This window comes from Gouania willdenowi, chromosome 3 (genome assembly GCF_900634775.1).
Source record: "Gouania willdenowi chromosome 3, fGouWil2.1, whole genome shotgun sequence".
NCBI classification, from domain to species: Eukaryota; Metazoa; Chordata; class Actinopteri; order Blenniiformes; family Gobiesocidae; genus Gouania; species Gouania willdenowi.
In genome coordinates this window covers 22,451,563-22,470,080 of record NC_041046.1, presented here as the reverse complement: position 1 = coordinate 22,470,080, position 18,518 = coordinate 22,451,563, and the positions used below count along the sequence as shown (strand labels likewise).

The 18,518-nt window shown below is 37.2% G+C and overlaps 1 protein-coding gene across 1 annotated transcript; it reads left to right on the top strand.

The window, feature by feature from the left end:
* Window positions 1-1,896: 1,896 nt before the first annotated feature.
* On the top strand, window positions 1,897-17,466 carry smyd2a (SET and MYND domain containing 2a). Its single transcript, XM_028475437.1, has 12 exons — window positions 1,897-2,187; window positions 5,404-5,467; window positions 6,747-6,857; window positions 6,970-7,030; window positions 9,510-9,637; window positions 10,513-10,580; window positions 11,692-11,794; window positions 11,876-11,986; window positions 12,763-12,883; window positions 12,995-13,169; window positions 14,879-14,987; window positions 15,358-17,466. The coding sequence occupies exons 1-12, from the start codon at window positions 2,015-2,017 to the stop codon at window positions 15,439-15,441; spliced, it is 1,308 nt and encodes a 435-aa protein (XP_028331238.1). The 5' UTR covers window positions 1,897-2,014; the 3' UTR covers window positions 15,442-17,466.
* Window positions 17,467-18,518: the final 1,052 nt, after the last annotated feature.

Below are 18,518 nucleotides of genomic sequence, written 5' to 3'. Positions count from 1 at the left end.
AAACCAAACAAGATCCCCATCATTCAAATATTAGCATTAACGTTACAAAAATAAAGGTAAGTCTATTGTTAACTAACTCAGCTGCATTCGTTGATGCAACAGTTTTATTTGCCAAAAATAAATAGAAAATCAAACCAACACCTTTTTATTATCAATATATTTAAACAACTTTTATGAGGACCATAAATATAGTGGAGTAAAAAGTAGATTATTTGTCTTTCAAATATAATGGAGTGAAAGTAAGTGTCGCCTAAAAATAATAATCAAGTAAAGTACAGATACTTGAAAATACCACTTAAGTAATGTACTTGGGTGTGTAAATGTACTTAATTGCTGTCCACCAATGTTTAGCTCTCAGTGAAATATATTTACGACTACAATGTAGTGTCTAATAGAGACACACCTGATTGGAGTAGATAATCAGACCCTATGGAGAGCTGCATGGTGATGCAATGCAAGACTGCACCTCTCTCAAAAATAAAGTATAATTCTTTTAATTTGTATTGACAATGACTTTTTCACGTGTTTTTACAAATTTTCAAGTTCTACCAAAGGATAACCCTTTTACAAATCAGTCAGAACTGAAGCAAATAATAAATATCATTATACAGTAAGATATGCAGAATTTACACATGTAACCCACCTATTATCCTCGAGTATTACTAACACATTTTAACCCAGGGTCAATCTGACCCCATGGATATTTGCCTACACACACACACACACACAGACACTGGGGATGTAAGGTCACCCATGGGTCACACAGAGGGATAAGTTTTACACAGCTAAAACAGCTTGGGGTCAAATTGACCCCAGAGGATTAACGCCAATGTGCGCAATAAAAGTTCAGCAGCACATTAAAAATTATCATCATGATAATTTTGTGCTTAATCAATTGTACCCATCCAATTAGGGAAAATAAAGAAATATGAAGCAAAAAATAAATAAAGTCGATTATTGTTTTTTGAATGATAAACATTGAATGGGGTCACAATGACCCCAAGGCGCACATACAACTTCAAAAATAAGAGGGTCGCTTTCTAGAGCAGTGGTTCCCAAACTTTTTGTGCCCAAGGTACACGAAAGGACATGTAAAAATCTGAAGGCACACCTAATGTGCAAAACAGCCTTTATAACACGTGTTATCACTCATATCATGTACAATATCTGTAAATGTGCATAATTATTTACTAATGCCAAATAAAACGTGACAAAGACAACTATATTTCTCATGAAATATTTATGAACGAAATATTTCAAAAATATTTAGGTATAAAGTTTGCCCCTGTATTATGAAATGAGTGCATACAAAGTAGTAAGTTAAAATGAATATTTTTGTGTAGCTGTATATTGCAATAATGTATGGTTGTCACAAAATCCCACGGCACACCCGGACTAGCCTCACGACGCACCAGTGTGCCGCAGCACACCGTTTGGGAACCACTGTTCTAGATCTAGAAGATATGGGAACCATTCATGGACCTCTGACATCACTTTTGCCTAGACTTATATGCATAAAAACTACACAATTGACAAATTGTGAACTGTAGCCCTGGACTGATTTGGTTTGTTTTATTTTATTTTTTTCATTTATTTTTTTTTTTTTTTCCATACTTGTAATTGTTATTGTTTGTTGGTTTTAATTTTGAAAAGCGAAAATGAAAAAACAAAAAAACAAACAAAAAAAAAAACAATAGGAGGGTAAAGTTCAAGTTTTTAAAAACAACAAAAGAGGGCAAATAAATAGCCAAAATTAAAAAAAAAGAAAAAAGAAAAAAAAAAAAGGGGAGTTATGTCTAAGTATTTAGAATAAATAAAGTAAAAGGTCAAACTCTTGTCACCGCCCATCCAGCAGGGGGCGAAGCCTCGTGCTGTATCCACGCGGTGGTGAGTAGAAGAAGAGCAGCTGTCTGACCGTGTATGTCAGTAGTAGTGGTGGTGCTGACGAGCAGCGTGTCTGTGGACTGACGGCTTGGAGCAGCAGCAGCAGCGTGGACACTGGACAGACGTCGACATGAAGAACGAAGGCATTGAAGGCACGGAGCGGTTCGTTAGCCCGGAGCGAGGCCGCGGGCTGCGGGCGCTGCGGCACTTCTCCGTGGGAGAGCTGCTCTTCTCGTGCCCCGCTTATTCATACGTGCTGACGGTGAACGAACGAGGAGCTCACTGCGAACACTGCTTCACCAGGTAAAGCTCACCCACCCACCCAGCTGTCAGCATGGACTGAATCAGACTGTTATGGATCAGATTTGAACGTACACAGCTGAGTTTGTACTAACTCACATCCTGCTACCTTCCTCCCAAACCACGCCCCCTTTACGGTACTCACTGACAGATGATTTACTGATCTGTTATCGAATGAAATCATCAGATAATACTGTGTTGTTACAGGTCTGTTGGACGTTTTTTAAGGATTAAGGTTGTGCATTTGTCATTCTAACATTATGTAGACATGAACACACAACAAATGAAAATACTGAAAAAAATAAATGAACTCAAATGTAAAGAAACCAAGTGTGTACCTCCAGGAGAAAAGATAAACCTGCTTTTAACTGGCCTCCCGCAGTAACACATTTATTCTGCTACATTATTATATGTATGTAATAGTCAGCAAATTCATGATCTAACACCAACACAATATAACAACTATTTTTTTTAAATATATATTGTAGTTTTTTTTTTTGTGATATTTGAGCCGGGATATGGATGAAGATGCCAGACACTGTTGTGTTTTTGTCAGTTTTATTTTTTTTAAATCATTTTAAGACACTTCACTATAGTCATATTAAGAGGTTATTAGTTGTTTTAATCTATGCTCAATCAATGATATAGAGTTGGAGCGACCGGGGCTCATTGGTGGAGTGGTTCGTCCAATAACTGAAGGGTTATTGGGTTCAAATCCCGCTCTAGTCAAGTCATTGTCATTGAATGGCACTTCACCCACATTGCCTCGTATGAATAGTGTGTGAGTGTGTTGGTGGTGGTTGGAGGGACCTTTGGTGCACTCTGGCAGCTTCGCCTCTGTCAGTCTCGGTTAGCTGTGGCTACAATAGTAGCTTACCACCACTGTGTGTGGATTGAAAGTGATAAAGCGATGTATGGACTTTTTTCATATTGGCTGATTTTTTTTTTTTAGATTTTATTTGAAATTTTATTTATTTATATATATTTTTTCAATATATAGCACTTTAGAGTTAAAGGAAAAAAGAAAGAACATTAAAAACATCTATTTGGATTTATATATACAACAACAACAACAAATAAAGTAATAATAGCATGTGCACGGGAGAGGTAGAAGCCAATAAGCTTACAAATAAAAAGCCGATATAATAGGATAAGAATATAATAGTGCCTGATCAAATATCCTTATCCTGTTATATCTTTAATAGGATAAGGATTTTTGTTTCACTTGGTTGCGTACGGGTGTATTTAAAGTTCAATAGATATTAAGAGTTCTAGTGGTGTATTTGATTTAATTTCTAATATATACATATGTATGAGTGTTTCCATTGTCTTTCATAGCAAATAGCATATTGGCTTCCAAAATCAGCTTTAGATATCGGCCATCGGCTGAAATAACAAATAAAAAAAATGGTGTCTGCATCGGCCTTTGAAAATCCGATATTGGTCGACCTCTATAAATTTTATCTTGAAAGAAAGAAACACAAGCTAGTTGTGTTTCTTTCTTTCAAACCTTGAGTGCTGGGAGATTGTTCAGCGTGAAATAGACCTTTTTTTTCCCCTCCTGGTCACTGTCGCCCAAACCTACGCATGCGTCTTCAACAGGCGGCCATTAAAAGGTTTGTAGAGCACCCAAAGGTTAGGGTTCTAAATTTAGGGAGACATGTGTCACAGGAGAGGAGGAAGCACCAAGATAGGAGAAGGCCAAGAGTGCTTGTGTTTCGAACAGGGATTTAATCTAATGGTCTACGTTTAATCCAACTAGGTCATAAATATTTAATGTAACAGAGTGGCCTGTCATCAGCAGTGTGTAACTCTCCTATGATTGTTACATTCAAACCATAATGTTTGACAGAAATGTCTGAAAATCAGAAATCTGAGATTCACATGTTTTAAACCAGTGGTTGTCAAATTTTTTTGGCTTAAGTACCCCCTTTCTCTTATTTCTGAATGCAAGTACCCCCTTGGTCCGACAACAACATTTTACTCAGAAATCTGTGAAAAAACAACCATAGAGCATAATGAATGAGTGATAACACACAGTAATGAATAATGTAAAGTAAATAAGTGGCATAAAACAGTATTTAGTGCCTCCTGAGTAGATTTATTTCTATAGTTTTTATCATTTCTTGTCACCCCTCCTGATGTGGGACCAAGACTGACCTTTGTATTTTCAGTTCATGTTCTAATCAAGATCATTTCTATCATCATTTTGTGTATTTTTTTGTTTGTCTGTTCTTTTTATTATTCAGTATATTTTTCTCTTATTTTGTGTGTTTTTGTTGTTGTTTTTGTGTGTTGTTGGTATAGTTTTATTTATACTATTCTCTCGCAGTATGTGTTTTTGGTGTCGTTTGGTTGTTTAAGTCATTTTGTACATTTCTCTGTTATTTTTGTGTATTTCGTAGTAGTGGTTTTGGTTTAATTTTGTTTAGAGGTCGATTAATATGGGATTTTCAAAGGCCGATACAGATACCGATATAATAAAAAATTCGGCCGATGTATAGAGCCGATTTTGGAAGCCGATAAACTTTTTTTTTTTTTTAAAGCACATTGATTATGAAAGACAATTGAAACACATATTATATAAATGCGGGGTCCTTCCGTCAGTCAAGTGGTGGCTGCAGCTGCTAACACAGGTGCCTGATCAAATATCCTTATCCTATTATATCGGCTTTTTATTTGTAAGCCTATTGGCTTCTACCTCTCCCATGCACATTCTATTATTATTATTACTTTTTTTTTTATATATATTCATAGATCCGAATGGATGTTTTTTATGTTCTTTTTTCCTTTAATGGCTACTCTAAAGTGCTAAATAAAATATTTTAAAAATTGGCCGATGGCCCATCTTGCTGGTCGACCTCTAATTTTGCTGTTGTCTGTTCTTTTTATTATTCAGTATATTTTTTACTTATTTTGTTTTTTTTAGTCATTTTGTGAGTTGTTGGTGATATTTAGTATGATTATAGTTTTTAACTAAAAATAAAGACTATTAAACTCCATATTTTTAATGCTTTCATTTGTTAATTTTCCCTCTTTCTCTCAAGTACCCACTGTAGTGCCATCGCACATACCCCCATTTTTTTTTTTTTTTTTTTTTTCCATTTGAGGAACACTGTTTTAAACCAACATAAATTAGTGAAGGATCTTCTCACCCAGCATTGAATCGTGTGCGTGCGCGCGTGCGCGCGTGTGCGTGTGTGTGTCATGTCTTTACAGGAGAGAAGACCTCTTTAAGTGTGGTAAATGTAAGCAGGCCTACTACTGCAATGTTGAGTGTCAGGTAAGGAGATGGTTTTTTCTTCTTCCCATGATTACATTAGAGTATCTGTAAATTAATGTTAAGTACATGCCAACATTTAGCTAACCACACTCATAGAAAGGGTTTGATGAATCCTTCGCACCCCAACATGTCATACCTTCAACGAGTAGCATCACAGTTTATTTTTGTCTTGTTTTCAGGAATCAGGCTCTATGATTTTATAAAAACCCTCTTTGTTTAGTGTCCTTCCTTGTTATTGTCCAGGGTTGGGGTCAATTATAATTGTAGTTGATAATAAATTTCAATGATGGCGTAATTGTAATTTTAAAAAACATCTGTCGCTGTTGTAATCGTAATTTAATTGTAATTGAGTTCAGAGCCTTGACTTTGTAATTGTAATTGCCATGAAAATTCTATAAAAATTGTCTATTATAATTTAACGCTAAACTGGGCAACAATGTTACAGTTCTATGTACAGTTCTACACATATGTAGTTAAAATATGTTTCATATTAAGCTTTCCCACATTCTACCATTTAAAAAATCTAAATCAATTGAGGGGTTTTCTGACAAAAAAAAGGCTTAATGTCCATGTCAAAAATATTAAAACCCATATTTTCATTGATTAGCAAGCCTATAAGGTCACTAATAGATAGATAAATATTTGTTTTTAGTGTATTTTACAGCTCATTTAGGACCCGTTATCATTAGAGATGCTAACACAAGAGGAGGGTGAACTTTTATTAGGTTATTTATTTAAGGCTCATTAATTGTGATTATTTGTAATTGAATTTCTGAAGATAAAAAATTATTGTCATTTAATTGTAATGGGGAAAAAATACTGATCACTACTCATAATCGAATTGTAATTAAAAACGTAATTGTAACTGAAAAATGTAATTGATTCCAACCCTGTTCTTGTCTGACACTCTTTTCTCATGTTACCACTTGGGATTTAGTTTAAAAGTTGTGTTTGATGTAATATTATCTCATTGCTACCGGCACATGAAGGCCACTTCTGCACAATAAGATCTTTGAAATCAGAGGCTACACAGACTTTAGTTCTGTTTCTGTGACAGTTTTGTGGCGCTCTCTCTCAGAATCTGCCAGGTTCAAGTTTTGTGATAGTAAGCATTAGCAAAGATTTCTTCTTTTTGATAGTTTCCCACTTTTTAAGTTTTATAAAAGGATCATCTGTTTAGGGGATTGTGTTTTACTGTTTCCTCTTTGCAATTTATTTGTTTCTGGCTCTTGTGAATGTTTCCTCACCTTCTATTTCTGCCCTGTCGTGTGTTGCGTAGAGAGGCGACTGGCCCATGCATAAGCTGGAGTGCATGGCTATGTGTGCATACGGGGAGAACTGGTGTCCATCGGAGACAGTCCGACTGGTGGCCAGAATAATCATGAAACAGGTAGTGTATTAAAGATGGGAGTAAACATAAAGAAGCCATTTTCACTGTCATGTGATTAATGCTGTTTATACTGTTATTTACTTTTTATTTATGTATTCTTGTGTCTGTTTAGAGAGTTACTACAGAGCGAACGCTGTCGGAGAAGGTGCTGCTGCTCAAAGAGTTTGAATCACGTGAGTAGACAAGTTCATAGATTGATTGCAACCTTTATTTTAACAGGGATGCATGTAAAAACAAAATAAATCACTGAACACAGCAAGTCCAGAAAAGGACACACAAAATATATTTAGAAAATAAGAATAAACATTATTCTGTCAGTGTTTTAGCAATTAATTATATCTGTAGAAATAAGTAAAATAAATGAGTCCAGTGGGGAAGGGAGCAGGGAGAAAGGAGGGTTTAGAGTGAGATTAGCTGAAGAAGAAACTTTGTTTTCACATACATCCACAAATTTTGTTCTACGCGTTTAACCCATTCCTGAGGAGCAGCCACAGGTCTCTCTGCTTGCTATCCTGCCTCTGCCTGAGGGTGGGAGCAGCTGTCAGGTGTGGCTTGATGAAGGAAATGTTTAAAGGCTGAAAAAAGGGAAGTTTTTTACGGTATGTACATTGGCTCAGTTGAAGCGCTCTACTTTTCTTACCCTTCCATCTCTCATAAAATGCAACCCTAATGATGGGTCACTTGTCACTCACAGTCATATGGTGTGTTTTCTAGTCTGTGACCAGCAACAGCACTGGTTTTTACCTTGTTTAACTTAGATTCAATCACAGTAAATCATGGAGAAACCTTTATTTTAATTCTTTAAGTAACTTTTTGATTTGTGTCTGTGGCAAAGTATGGCTTCATGGTAGAGTTTATTTCCTTCTATTCAACCTGCTGTCATGTCCTCAGCCAGAAGCATGAATTTTTTTACTTCATTATTACTTATCACACCAAAACATTTTCATTTTGGAGGTTGACAGCAGGAAACAAACTGTGATCTTAGATGATTGCTTGGATTAGTTTAGTGGAATTATTCATTAATCAGATTAATTTGTTCTATTGCTTTGTGCAGTGTTTAAGAGGAAGGTCCTCCTGCTTTTTCTGCATGTGTAGCTGTGTCTATTAATATCTGCAACTGTAGCCCACAGTCCTGGTTCTGTCTCTTTTATTCATTCTGTTTGCTCTGCTCCAAAAATCCCAGGAAACTGGATGCTGTATTATTCATGATCCTAAACAACCATTGCCTCTGTGCCCAGCGAATATCCTGCTTCATTTCACAGACACATAGGCAGGCTTCGGCTCTTAATAACATATTCTTGACCTGCGTAAAGTCTACATTTGATTTTCTTCCCCTGAGACAGTTTGAGAATATCTAAAGCTTTAGGTTTTCTAATAGTTGGAGTCTTTTAAATGGAGTGGCCCTGCTCCCCACTGTCCCGACAATTTGCTGCAGAGAAGAGAACATATGTTGAGTCTCAAGCATCCATTTGGAAATCTGTTTTTGTCCAAGTGGTTGTTGTCAGCTCTCACGTGTCACCACAGTATTGCCACTGAATTCTCCTTCATGCACACATAGCAAATGTGTGGCCAGCTGCCGCCTGCACACCGTCACTGTGAGTCAGTATGATTGGTAAAGACACATGGTATACAGCAGTGTAAACACACACACACACTTCTTCTATGTGGCAAATAGCTTTAACATTTACAAACAAGTCATACAAAAGTTTTCCAAAAAATTGGCAATCTTATTTGGACCATGCAGGTATACATTTGTAAACTAACTAGCCTTATTGGGTCAAAATTGGAGCATTTGTCTGTTTTTGATTTATTTTTAACTTTTTTTTAAATTTATTTAGTTTTTATTATTTATTTTTGAGTGAGCAAGGGAGGGGGGGGTGGGGGTGTAGTTTTTGTTTTGTTTGTGTTGTCTTTTTGGAGTTGATTGTGTATGTAAATTCAAAACCTAAAAAAACCAAACATTTACAAACAAATCAGGTTGATAATATTATGGATGCGTAACTAATTAGATTTCCTCTAAGTTGCTTTGACTCTATTTTGTTGTTGGTGCATGTCGCCCCTGGAGACCAGTATCCTGAATGTTTAAACTGGTTCCCTGCTTAAACCAGTTTGATCACATGATAGTGTCTTTGCAGAGCGGGTCACTACTTCCTTGCTATGGCAGCACCTTCCAGTGTGATAAATGACAAAGGAAGAATAAGTATTATTACGCTCTCATAAACACTATAAATACAGTGAAATCATGCAAATGCAGAACACCAACACTCTTATTGCCTCCTGTTAACTGTTACTTATTTTATCACACATTAGTTTGTTCCCATTTTACAATCACATCTCTAAAAATAAGGTTAGAATTAAAAGTACTTTGGCACCAGTGAACTGAATGACTATTAAAACATGGTTAGCAGTGGTAATTCATGCTTGGCCCAGATTGTTCGATAGCAAAATAAGCCTAAAGTGTTCTACAGCAAACCAAACCAGAAATACATTCCTTAATTGCTGCCTTATTGTTTTACCTTCTGACAATAAAAGTTGGCAGTGGTTTAACAACTCTGCCCTAAACTATTAGGTCCAGGTGCTGGAAATGTACAGCTTCTATAGCTTAGCTACACTTTTTTCATCATGTCTCCACTTGTCTGCTGCCTTTTCCAGATTTGGATAAGATGGACAGTGAAAAGGATGAAATAGTTCAGGCAGACATTGCAGCTCTTCATCACTTCTATTCCAAACACATCAGTGACCTTCCTGATGAACAGACACTTATTGAGCTCTTTGCACAGGTAAGACTGAGTGAGAAATGATTCTTCCATGATTTTTTGTCTAATGAGGCAAAAAACACTTCATGTGGACATTTTTTTAATACCCTTTACTCTGATGTTATTTGTCACAATTTAACATAATTAGTCTCTATACAAACTAAATTGGCAGTTGTTAAGGTGTGGGCATTCCAGGTTTTATAGTCCATCACTGGGATATTTGTTTTAATTGTTTAAAAACCTGCTGGTTCATTCAAGACAAGTTCTCAGTCAGCTGTTGGTGTCCTTTCTGTCTTAAATTGTATTGTGAGATTTAGATTTTAATGGCTTAAAAATGCATATTGTTAATATTTATGCTAGTGCTTTATACCCCAACACCTAATTCAATGCTTATGGTTTGTGAACATCAGGCATAAATGAGATTATTAACCCGTGAAAAGGCTTGTGTTATTAAATGTTTTGCTTTCGTTGGCATGTGTTAGCAGTTCTTCTGTGATGGCTGACAGGAGTTTAAGTATTGGATGGCAATAAATACTTAGAAAATAGCTCTCCATTTTTAGCCATCCCTCACTTGTTGGCAGAAGAAAGCATGTAGGCGCACGTTACAGCCCAACTCCATATTGTACTACGCCCACTGAGTGCCGTCGGCTTACCTCAGCAGTTTTCAGCTCTTTAAACAGCGCTGCTGTCTGCTTTCCCTGCTCTGTGCACCTCTTGGCTTTTTTCACCCAAACATTTAATTTTCAGCATTTGATGTTTTTCTCCTTTGTGGAGGAATCAGTGTGCAGCAGAAGATGAAACACCCTGCTGTTTACACATTCTTTCTTTTTTCTCCCCCTGTTTATGTCTTTCCAACCATGTTTTCCTGCCCATTCCTCTCCTATTGTTTGTGTCTTCAGGTTAACTGTAATGGTTTTACAATTGAGGATGAGGAGCTCTCCCATCTAGGATCTGCTGTTTTTCCAGAGTAAGAGTTTACTATTTAACAGAATGAAATGACGGGGAAAGTGCAGTATTTCTAACTATTAAAAAAACAAGCGAGATGTCTTTTACATCCAGGTCCTCTCAGCGTTTGTTGATTTCACCGACTCATTATTTCCAACACTCCGTCTATCTTTTGTGCTCTATGGGTTCTTGTTTAAGTTGGCTGTCGATCATAGACCTAACATACAAGAACAATGGCTCACTGTTAGTTTAAGAACTTAGTTTAATATTTAGTGTTTTTAATTAGAAATAAAACTCTAAGTACTTGGAGAAAACCCTTTAAACCAGGGGTTCTCAACTTGTCTCACCCTGGTACCCACATTTTGCCTCGGTCATCAAATCTCGACCCACTTTTAAAAAATTTTTTAAAATTCAACCAACCATATTTAGTTATTTTTTTCAAGAATAGCTGTTGAAAACACGCATATATAATCTTTATTCAAACATAAATCTATATATTTTGCTATGCAACATGCTTTTCACAGCATGCCTGTCAAAAGAAAAGTTTCTTTCAAAATAAAAGATAGGTCCAACATGACAGACTAAGTATTTTTTTATTTTTTTGGCCAGCTTTCTGTGACCCACCCAGTACAGTTCCGCGACCCACTTTTGGGTCCCGACCCACTAGTTGAGAATCACTGCTTTAAACTATCACCAGTGTAAAAAAAATTGAGAAGTTTTGCTTAAAATTTTTTTTGAGGGTTTAAAAATGCATCTATTTTTAAAACACTGTTACATACTCTACACTGCACTATATTGCTAAAATATTTTTAAATATGTAGCTATTCCATGAAGGAAAATGCATGAATGATAATGTGTTGACAGAAACTCAGTAAAATGATGTGTGAAACATTGCATAAGACATAGTTTTTTCCTTCTTTTTCTTTATTTTTGGAAGCGCAATTTGCTTGTAATTCAGTTTTGCTTTTAGTTTTAGGTCACATGTCCTTCACTAATAGATGGTTATACCCTAAACAAGTGATAGCTTACCTTAGTGTAGTACGGACAATAGGTCATCGCTTCCTTTTTTTTTTTTTTTGGGCAGTCAGCATTTTTAATGATGTATTGTCCCGTGTGGTCTTTTTCTTTCTCAGTGTAGCACTGATGAATCATAGCTGCAGTCCTAATGTCATTGTGACTTACAAGGGCACAGCCGCCGAAGTCAGAGCTGTGCAGGAGATAAACCCTGGAGAGGAGGTGGGTTAACGAGACTTATACTGTCAACAAAATAAGAACATGGAGCGTTGTTTAAAAATTGTGCTCCATCTTTCTCTGCAGATCTTCAATAGTTACATAGACCTGCTCTACCCCACAGAGGACAGGAAAGAAAGGCTGCTGGAATCCTATTTCTTCACATGCCAGTGTACCGAGTGCACCACCAAGTCTAAGGTACTGTTAAATTCATTGACGTTTGGATTTTAGTCTCTGATACTAAGTAAAGACTAATTTGTGTTTTAAATTGTTGACATTTACGCTTTTTTTTCAAGAAAGAGAACTTGTGGCCAAACAAATGTTTGCGTCTCTACTTTTACTCATCCAAACATTTTGAGTTCAGTAGTTAAGTTTTTGAAAAAATAAAATGTTTCAATGGTTGATCTGAAACTTCCTCATCATGTTGTTTGTTGATAATTCCTTGCCACGAGAAAACTAGATGTTCCACTTCATTATTGTTAAATAAACATCACGCATAAACGGACAAAGTTTGCTTTGCTTACATTGTTCACTAAGTGTTCAATGTTTCTAAAATAAACCAAAACAAAATTAGTAGCTGTATACAATCAAAATAATTTTCCACTACAGTGATTTATACATTGTAGATATCTTATTTCCTCCAAGTCTGTTCTCTGTTTAGAGAACACTGTGGCCTCTATTTTGAGCAGCACAGCCGGCACGGTGCAGCTAGAGGCTGAGTTGTGTAATTATTCAAGTTGTGGACAGAGGGTGTGTTCTCCTTAAAGGAGAGGTGGAATACCTTTGTGCTCACCTTATTCATCTGGTTCAGTAGTTAAGATAAACAAGCCTTAGTGAGAGGAGAGTTAAAACAGCATCCAGCGGTGTTCCTCAAGAACGTGTCATTTACTCTAGCCTGGAATGTCATAGAAATAGGGGCCTGTGTCTCTGAGCTACAGTGCTAATGTTGCTGTCTTTTGTTCGTGTCTCTACAGGACAAAGCCAAAATGGAGATCAGGAAGCTGAGCTTGCCACCTGAACCAGAGGAAATCCAATCAATGGTCCGCTACGCCAAGAACATCATCGAAGAGTTCAGGAGAGCCAAACACTACAAAAATATCCTACACATTTTGTATTCTCACCTCTTTGACAGTCTTTGGCATGGCTGCTTCTTCCTGGTTAGTATTTAGTTGGTCTGCTTTGGCAATCCTTGACTTGCTTTTGTAAGTCCCAGTGAGCTGTTGGAGATGTGCGAGCTGAGTCAGGAGAAGATGGGTGCTATATTTGGCGATACAAATGTCTACATGCTGCATATGATGTATCAGGCCATGGGCGTCTGTCTCTACATGCAGGACTGGGACGGTGCTATGAGCTATGGGGAGAAGATCGTTCAGCCTTACAGGTAACCTGATCAAGTTGTGTAAATTAAACGTGTACCATTGCTGTCTGATCACCAGCCTTATTGGCTTCAAACACGTGAGATGAGCTAAAAAATTGTTACATTTTAATGAAAAGCTCAATTTATTTTGGAGTACTTGACAAAGTAAAGAAGGTCTGGTGGATGCACACATCTCCCAACATGTTTAAAAGCTTTTTCATAGATGGTGCAGTATGAGTGTAATCCTAGCACTCAATGCTCAATTCTTGGTCAAAATGCGAATCAAGCGTGCTGCTTGACTTAAAAACACAAGTAGCCATAGGTGTTCATACCAGCCTGTCATTGCCAGATCTTGTTAGATCTCAGAAGCTAAGCATGTTTGGGTCTGGTTAGTAGTTGGATGTTCGACCACTGAGAATTCCAGGTGTCACAGTGGGGGACAGTCGTGTCTGTCATTGTGTCCTTGGGCAAGACACTTCACCCACTTTGCCTAGTATGAATGTAGTGTATGAGTGATTGTTGGTGGTAGTCGGAGGGGCCGATGGCGCACTATGGGGCTGATGGCAGCTGTGGCTACAATAGTAGCTTAACACCATTAACTGTGGAGTGAAAGAATAATGCCTTAAAGGTGCAGTCTGCAACTCTTATAAAAATGACTTTGTCACATTTGCTAAAGCTGTCACTATGTAAGGACAGCTTTACATGAAACTAGTAGTTTGTGTGAAAAAAACAGGCTCATTGAGTCCTCCCTGCTGCTCCTGCTGCCTTTGGCAGATTGCGAGAATGCACCGTAACCGAGCAAAAAGAACCAATCAAAGCCAGGATTGTGTTTGATGGGCTGACAGCTCTTGCTCACAGGCCCCGCCCCGTTCTCGAGGCTGTAGCGCCGTTTTTTTTTTTTTTACAGTGTATGGTTTGGAGGAGTAGAAGATGGAATTAGTTACTTTTCTGCTTGAAAGGTAATTACTGCTGCTTGATTTACATTATGTTTGATTTGTAATTGTTACACTAGAACTCAGTGGTGCATGTGTTGTTCATGTGCGCGCAGCAGCCTCCGTTTAAGCTGCTGTAAGTGACACTGTGTTGTTGCTAGGTTGGTGTACTGTGTGCACATAGAGAGAGAGAGAAGCGCAGCAGTAATATGCTTTTAACAGTGCATGTTATATTTCTGTGATGTTCCTGTTGGGCTGTCGTTAGCTTGTTAGCTCCTCTGAGGGAGGGACTTTGGAAAGTTTGGAGGCAGGACAAGAGAGCAGCGGGGAGAGAGGGATCTGAAAGTCACGGACTGCACCTTTAATTCTGTAAAGCACTTTGACTGTCTATGGTAAAGCGCTATATAAAATCCAATGCATTATTAATATTATTATTAGTAAACAAATTTAAAAAAACAACAAAAAAACACCTTCTGCATTTAAAAGGAAGCTAACATTAAGAAAATATACTGTGTCCAGTGTGTTTCTGCTTTTAAAGACTGGAGACTTTTAAAATAGGTTACAACTAAATCATGAATAGTTGCAATAACAACCAAGGTAATGAAAATATTGTATTGAATTTGTTTTTGAAGATTACAATCCTGATTGTCCTGGTTCTTGAAATATGGCACCAATAATAAATACTATTAAATACAAAGTTAAATAATACATCATAATCAAAATGCACTTCAAGGTGTTAAGCTGATACAGTAAATGTAAATACTACTATTACTAATTCCAGAAACATTACTCTGTGTGCAGTGTTCACTATCCAGCCTACTCTCTGAACGTGGCGTCCATGTATCTGAAGTTGGGACGCCTCTATTTAGGACTTGAGAGGAAGACACAAGGAGTCAAAGCTCTGAAGAAGGTACGTTCAGATTACGTACATGGACCTTTGTTTGTGTTGATTATAAGCACTGAGATGTAGAGGGCACCAAACATTCCAGCATAGAACAGTTTAGTAGAAAAGTTAGAACAGTTCATCAATAACCAAGAGCCTTTGATCAAAAGATACTGAAAAAAAAATGGGATCAATAATGCCGAGCTTTGTAGACTGGGATGATGAAGGGAAGTAATCTAAATTAGGTCATAAAAAGCCAGTCGACTAATTGACTTGGACTTGAGTCTTTGTCTTAAAAGTGTGTTTCTGTCAGTGGTTATATGTGAAATAAGTTGCATGGTAACATCACTAAACTGGTTCCATGTTAATGTTCATCACTTGTCCTTTTTGTCTTCAGGCCCTGGCCATCATGGAGGTGGCTCACGGAAAAGAGCATCATTATGTAGCCGAAGTCAAACGAGAAATCGAGGAGCAGAAGTAAACCAAATAGAGCTGAAGAAAATGAAGGGTTTTATGGGAGAAGCTTTAGAGTGAGATACTCTACAAACAACAACAAAATGAACACATCCCAAATGCATGGCATGCGTCTTACACCTCTGTTCATTTTCTACCTATTGGTTCCTGTTGTTTTGCTTCTGTTTGCCTCTATTTGTGCAGAGCCACCTTACATGTCAACAGGCTCTGGATACATTTCACACCTGGATTCTTCTACTCCAACCTTAAATGTTTTGAAATTGTTGTTTCTTTTAATGCTGAGCCTCAGTTAACTTGTGATGTAGCTGAGGAAGAAAAATACACATTATAAAATGTTGTTACAAAGTATTTCTCCATTGCATAAAACGATAGTTTAAAACCCAGTGTGCTAAATTAGTAATTGTTACTGTGGGCATTACCACTCACTCAGTCGATGTCTTTTAACTCAGCAGCAGAGTTTCTTTTTCAAACTGTGAATAAGTAGCTGACCATGCATCGGGTACTCTGTAGCTGCAAAGAAGCACTCCTGAAAAACCAAACGGTAGCTCCATGATTTTGTCTTACAATTTGTTTCTCTTGCTTAAAGGAACCAGAAAATGTTGCATGTTTTTACTTATTTCATGTGTCTGCGTTTCCTGTTTTGACTGCATGGGTCCACAATTTTCACTGACAAGGAATCAGCTTTTTCCATCTGTACAGGGTTTCCTGAATGTGTGTGAGATCAGTTTGTCTCTCGTTTGACGGTGAAAACCTCAGCACATCTCGACCAACGATCAGAGCCACTTTGTGCTCAGGAGTACAGCAGGGCAACACTGTAGCTGAAAATCATGAGAAATTAATAAAAAATAATGCTGGTTTGATAAAACATGTCTATTTTAACAGAACAGTTTTATTTTTTCTGATGGGGATGATTTTTCCCTTTTATTCTCAGTTTTTGTGCATAATGACTTTATATGCATGTGACTGATATTTGCCTAATTCACATCTTATTGGCAGTGCAACATGCACAAACACACCCTTTTAAGTGACTTCTAAGCTTCTAAAGCACAACTTACAGATGTGCACGATAATGTATAACCTTTGGTAGCGGTTGATACAAAAACACAATGACCAACATATTTATTTACCCTTAAATCCTAAATAGGATCAGTTACAGGCGGGAAACATGATGCACTGCTTCATGTTGCCTGCTGGCCTTTAGAAGAAAAAACTAAAGCTGCACACCGTCTGAAAAGACGACGCCAAAGTCGTCACCTAAGCCCTGTTTAGGGGTTCAGTGCCACTTAAATTTTCTATAGTTCTAGTAAGAAAAACATTTCAAATGGCAAACGTCTAAGCACACTTGGTGTTGTTTTAACGGTTTATCTAATGTCTTCACATTTGCACTACTAGAAGAGGTGGAGTTACAGATTATATGCATCATTTGTTTCATCTTAAAGGTAGGGCGTGTTTGTCTCTTTTCCCACCACTTTATGCAGCAGACCTCATTCTGCACACGTGTGTTGGAGCGCTAATGTCAGTCCAACAGTTGCATGGGCCTTTCAAAAATATATCAATTATTTAGCATTCTTGACTTAAATGTGTAACTCCTCCCACAAGTTTACCACACAAATGAGACTTGTTGAATATTCCTAGTGACCCATTGTGTTGAGTTGCCTGTCATCCTTTTTGTAGCAGCTCTTGTTAGTGAATGTCTGTGAAAATGAATCCTTGCTATAAAGCTTTTCCTTCAGTTTGTCATTCAGCAAAAGAAAAGGACAAATTACAACAATGTTGTATAGGCAGGTGTGCACAAGTCAGAAACCATCTTAATGTCATGATTTGACGAATATCTTGTTTTGGGGGGGAGTTTTATTTTGCATTCAGTGACACACTGGGGACAATTAAAAAAAAATCATATCACCTGCTTTTGTTCATCTAATGTCAGGCATGAACTTTATTTTGTCGAATGCAGTATTTATTTTTGAACCTCGGTTGTGTTTATTATGTATGTCTGTTGAACTCAATAAAAATAAAAAACAGTATGACCCTCTTTACGATATTATGTGCAAATCATTTGCAACCATTTCTACTCTTTGATGCTTGGGCCAGACTACTAAAGGGGAGTTTTTAGTAAACACTTGATGGCTGTTTGATGACTTGATGGCATTTTTGCAATTTTTCAAAGAAATATACAATAGGAACTCAAACTTCAAAATCTAGCTTTGAAAACATATTAGATGACAATACAAAGAAACGTTTTCCATGAAAACTATGGTAGTCCAGTTTTCCCTGATGGTGGAGAATCTTGCAGCCATTTCCGGGGCTGCACTAATACAAGTGCATTATGGTACAAATATATTCCATTTATTGTTCCTGGTTTAAAATCGGGGTCATATTCCACCCAAGTAAGAATTTTCCAGGGTCTCTCCTGCTTTCCTTTTTATCTTTTAAGGTCTGTAGTCCAGATTTAAAGATTTATCCCTGTCCACTGGTTTGTATTTGTTAGGCTTGAGTAGAGTAGCTGTCAGTGGGCAGGAAGGTTAAAATGAGACTATTCCCAATCCCTTTTATTTATCTTAAAGTGGGCTGTACCAGAAGTTGCAATGTAGTTGTTACTGATTTGTAGGAAACATTTTTAAATATTTTATTAATGCCAATGGTAACCACAGCTCATTTTGAAGTATATGACACAATCAAATACCCAATATAAGAATAAATAACGGAGAGGAGAAAAATCCATTCAAAATGTAAGAAAAAAACTTAAGCCCATCTATGTTGACCATAGAGGTTACTAGACAGGAACAAAACCAGCAACCCCAGATCAAGAGAATGAGTTAAAATGGCAGAAAGCACACACTAGTTCAGGCTAAAATAGAGAGCAGGGCATGGTTGAAACTACATAAATCAATATTAACATGAATCAAACTAATGGGGAGTAAAGATAAAGAAGTGGTCATCCTATTACTTGTTGAAAAACTACAAGTGCTACATTCTGCTTTTCAACCACAAGGTGGCACTGTGCAATTGGGACGTGATCTGATTAACTATGTACGGCTTGACGTCATATCAGTTATCCAATGAGCGTGGAGCATGGGCGGATCA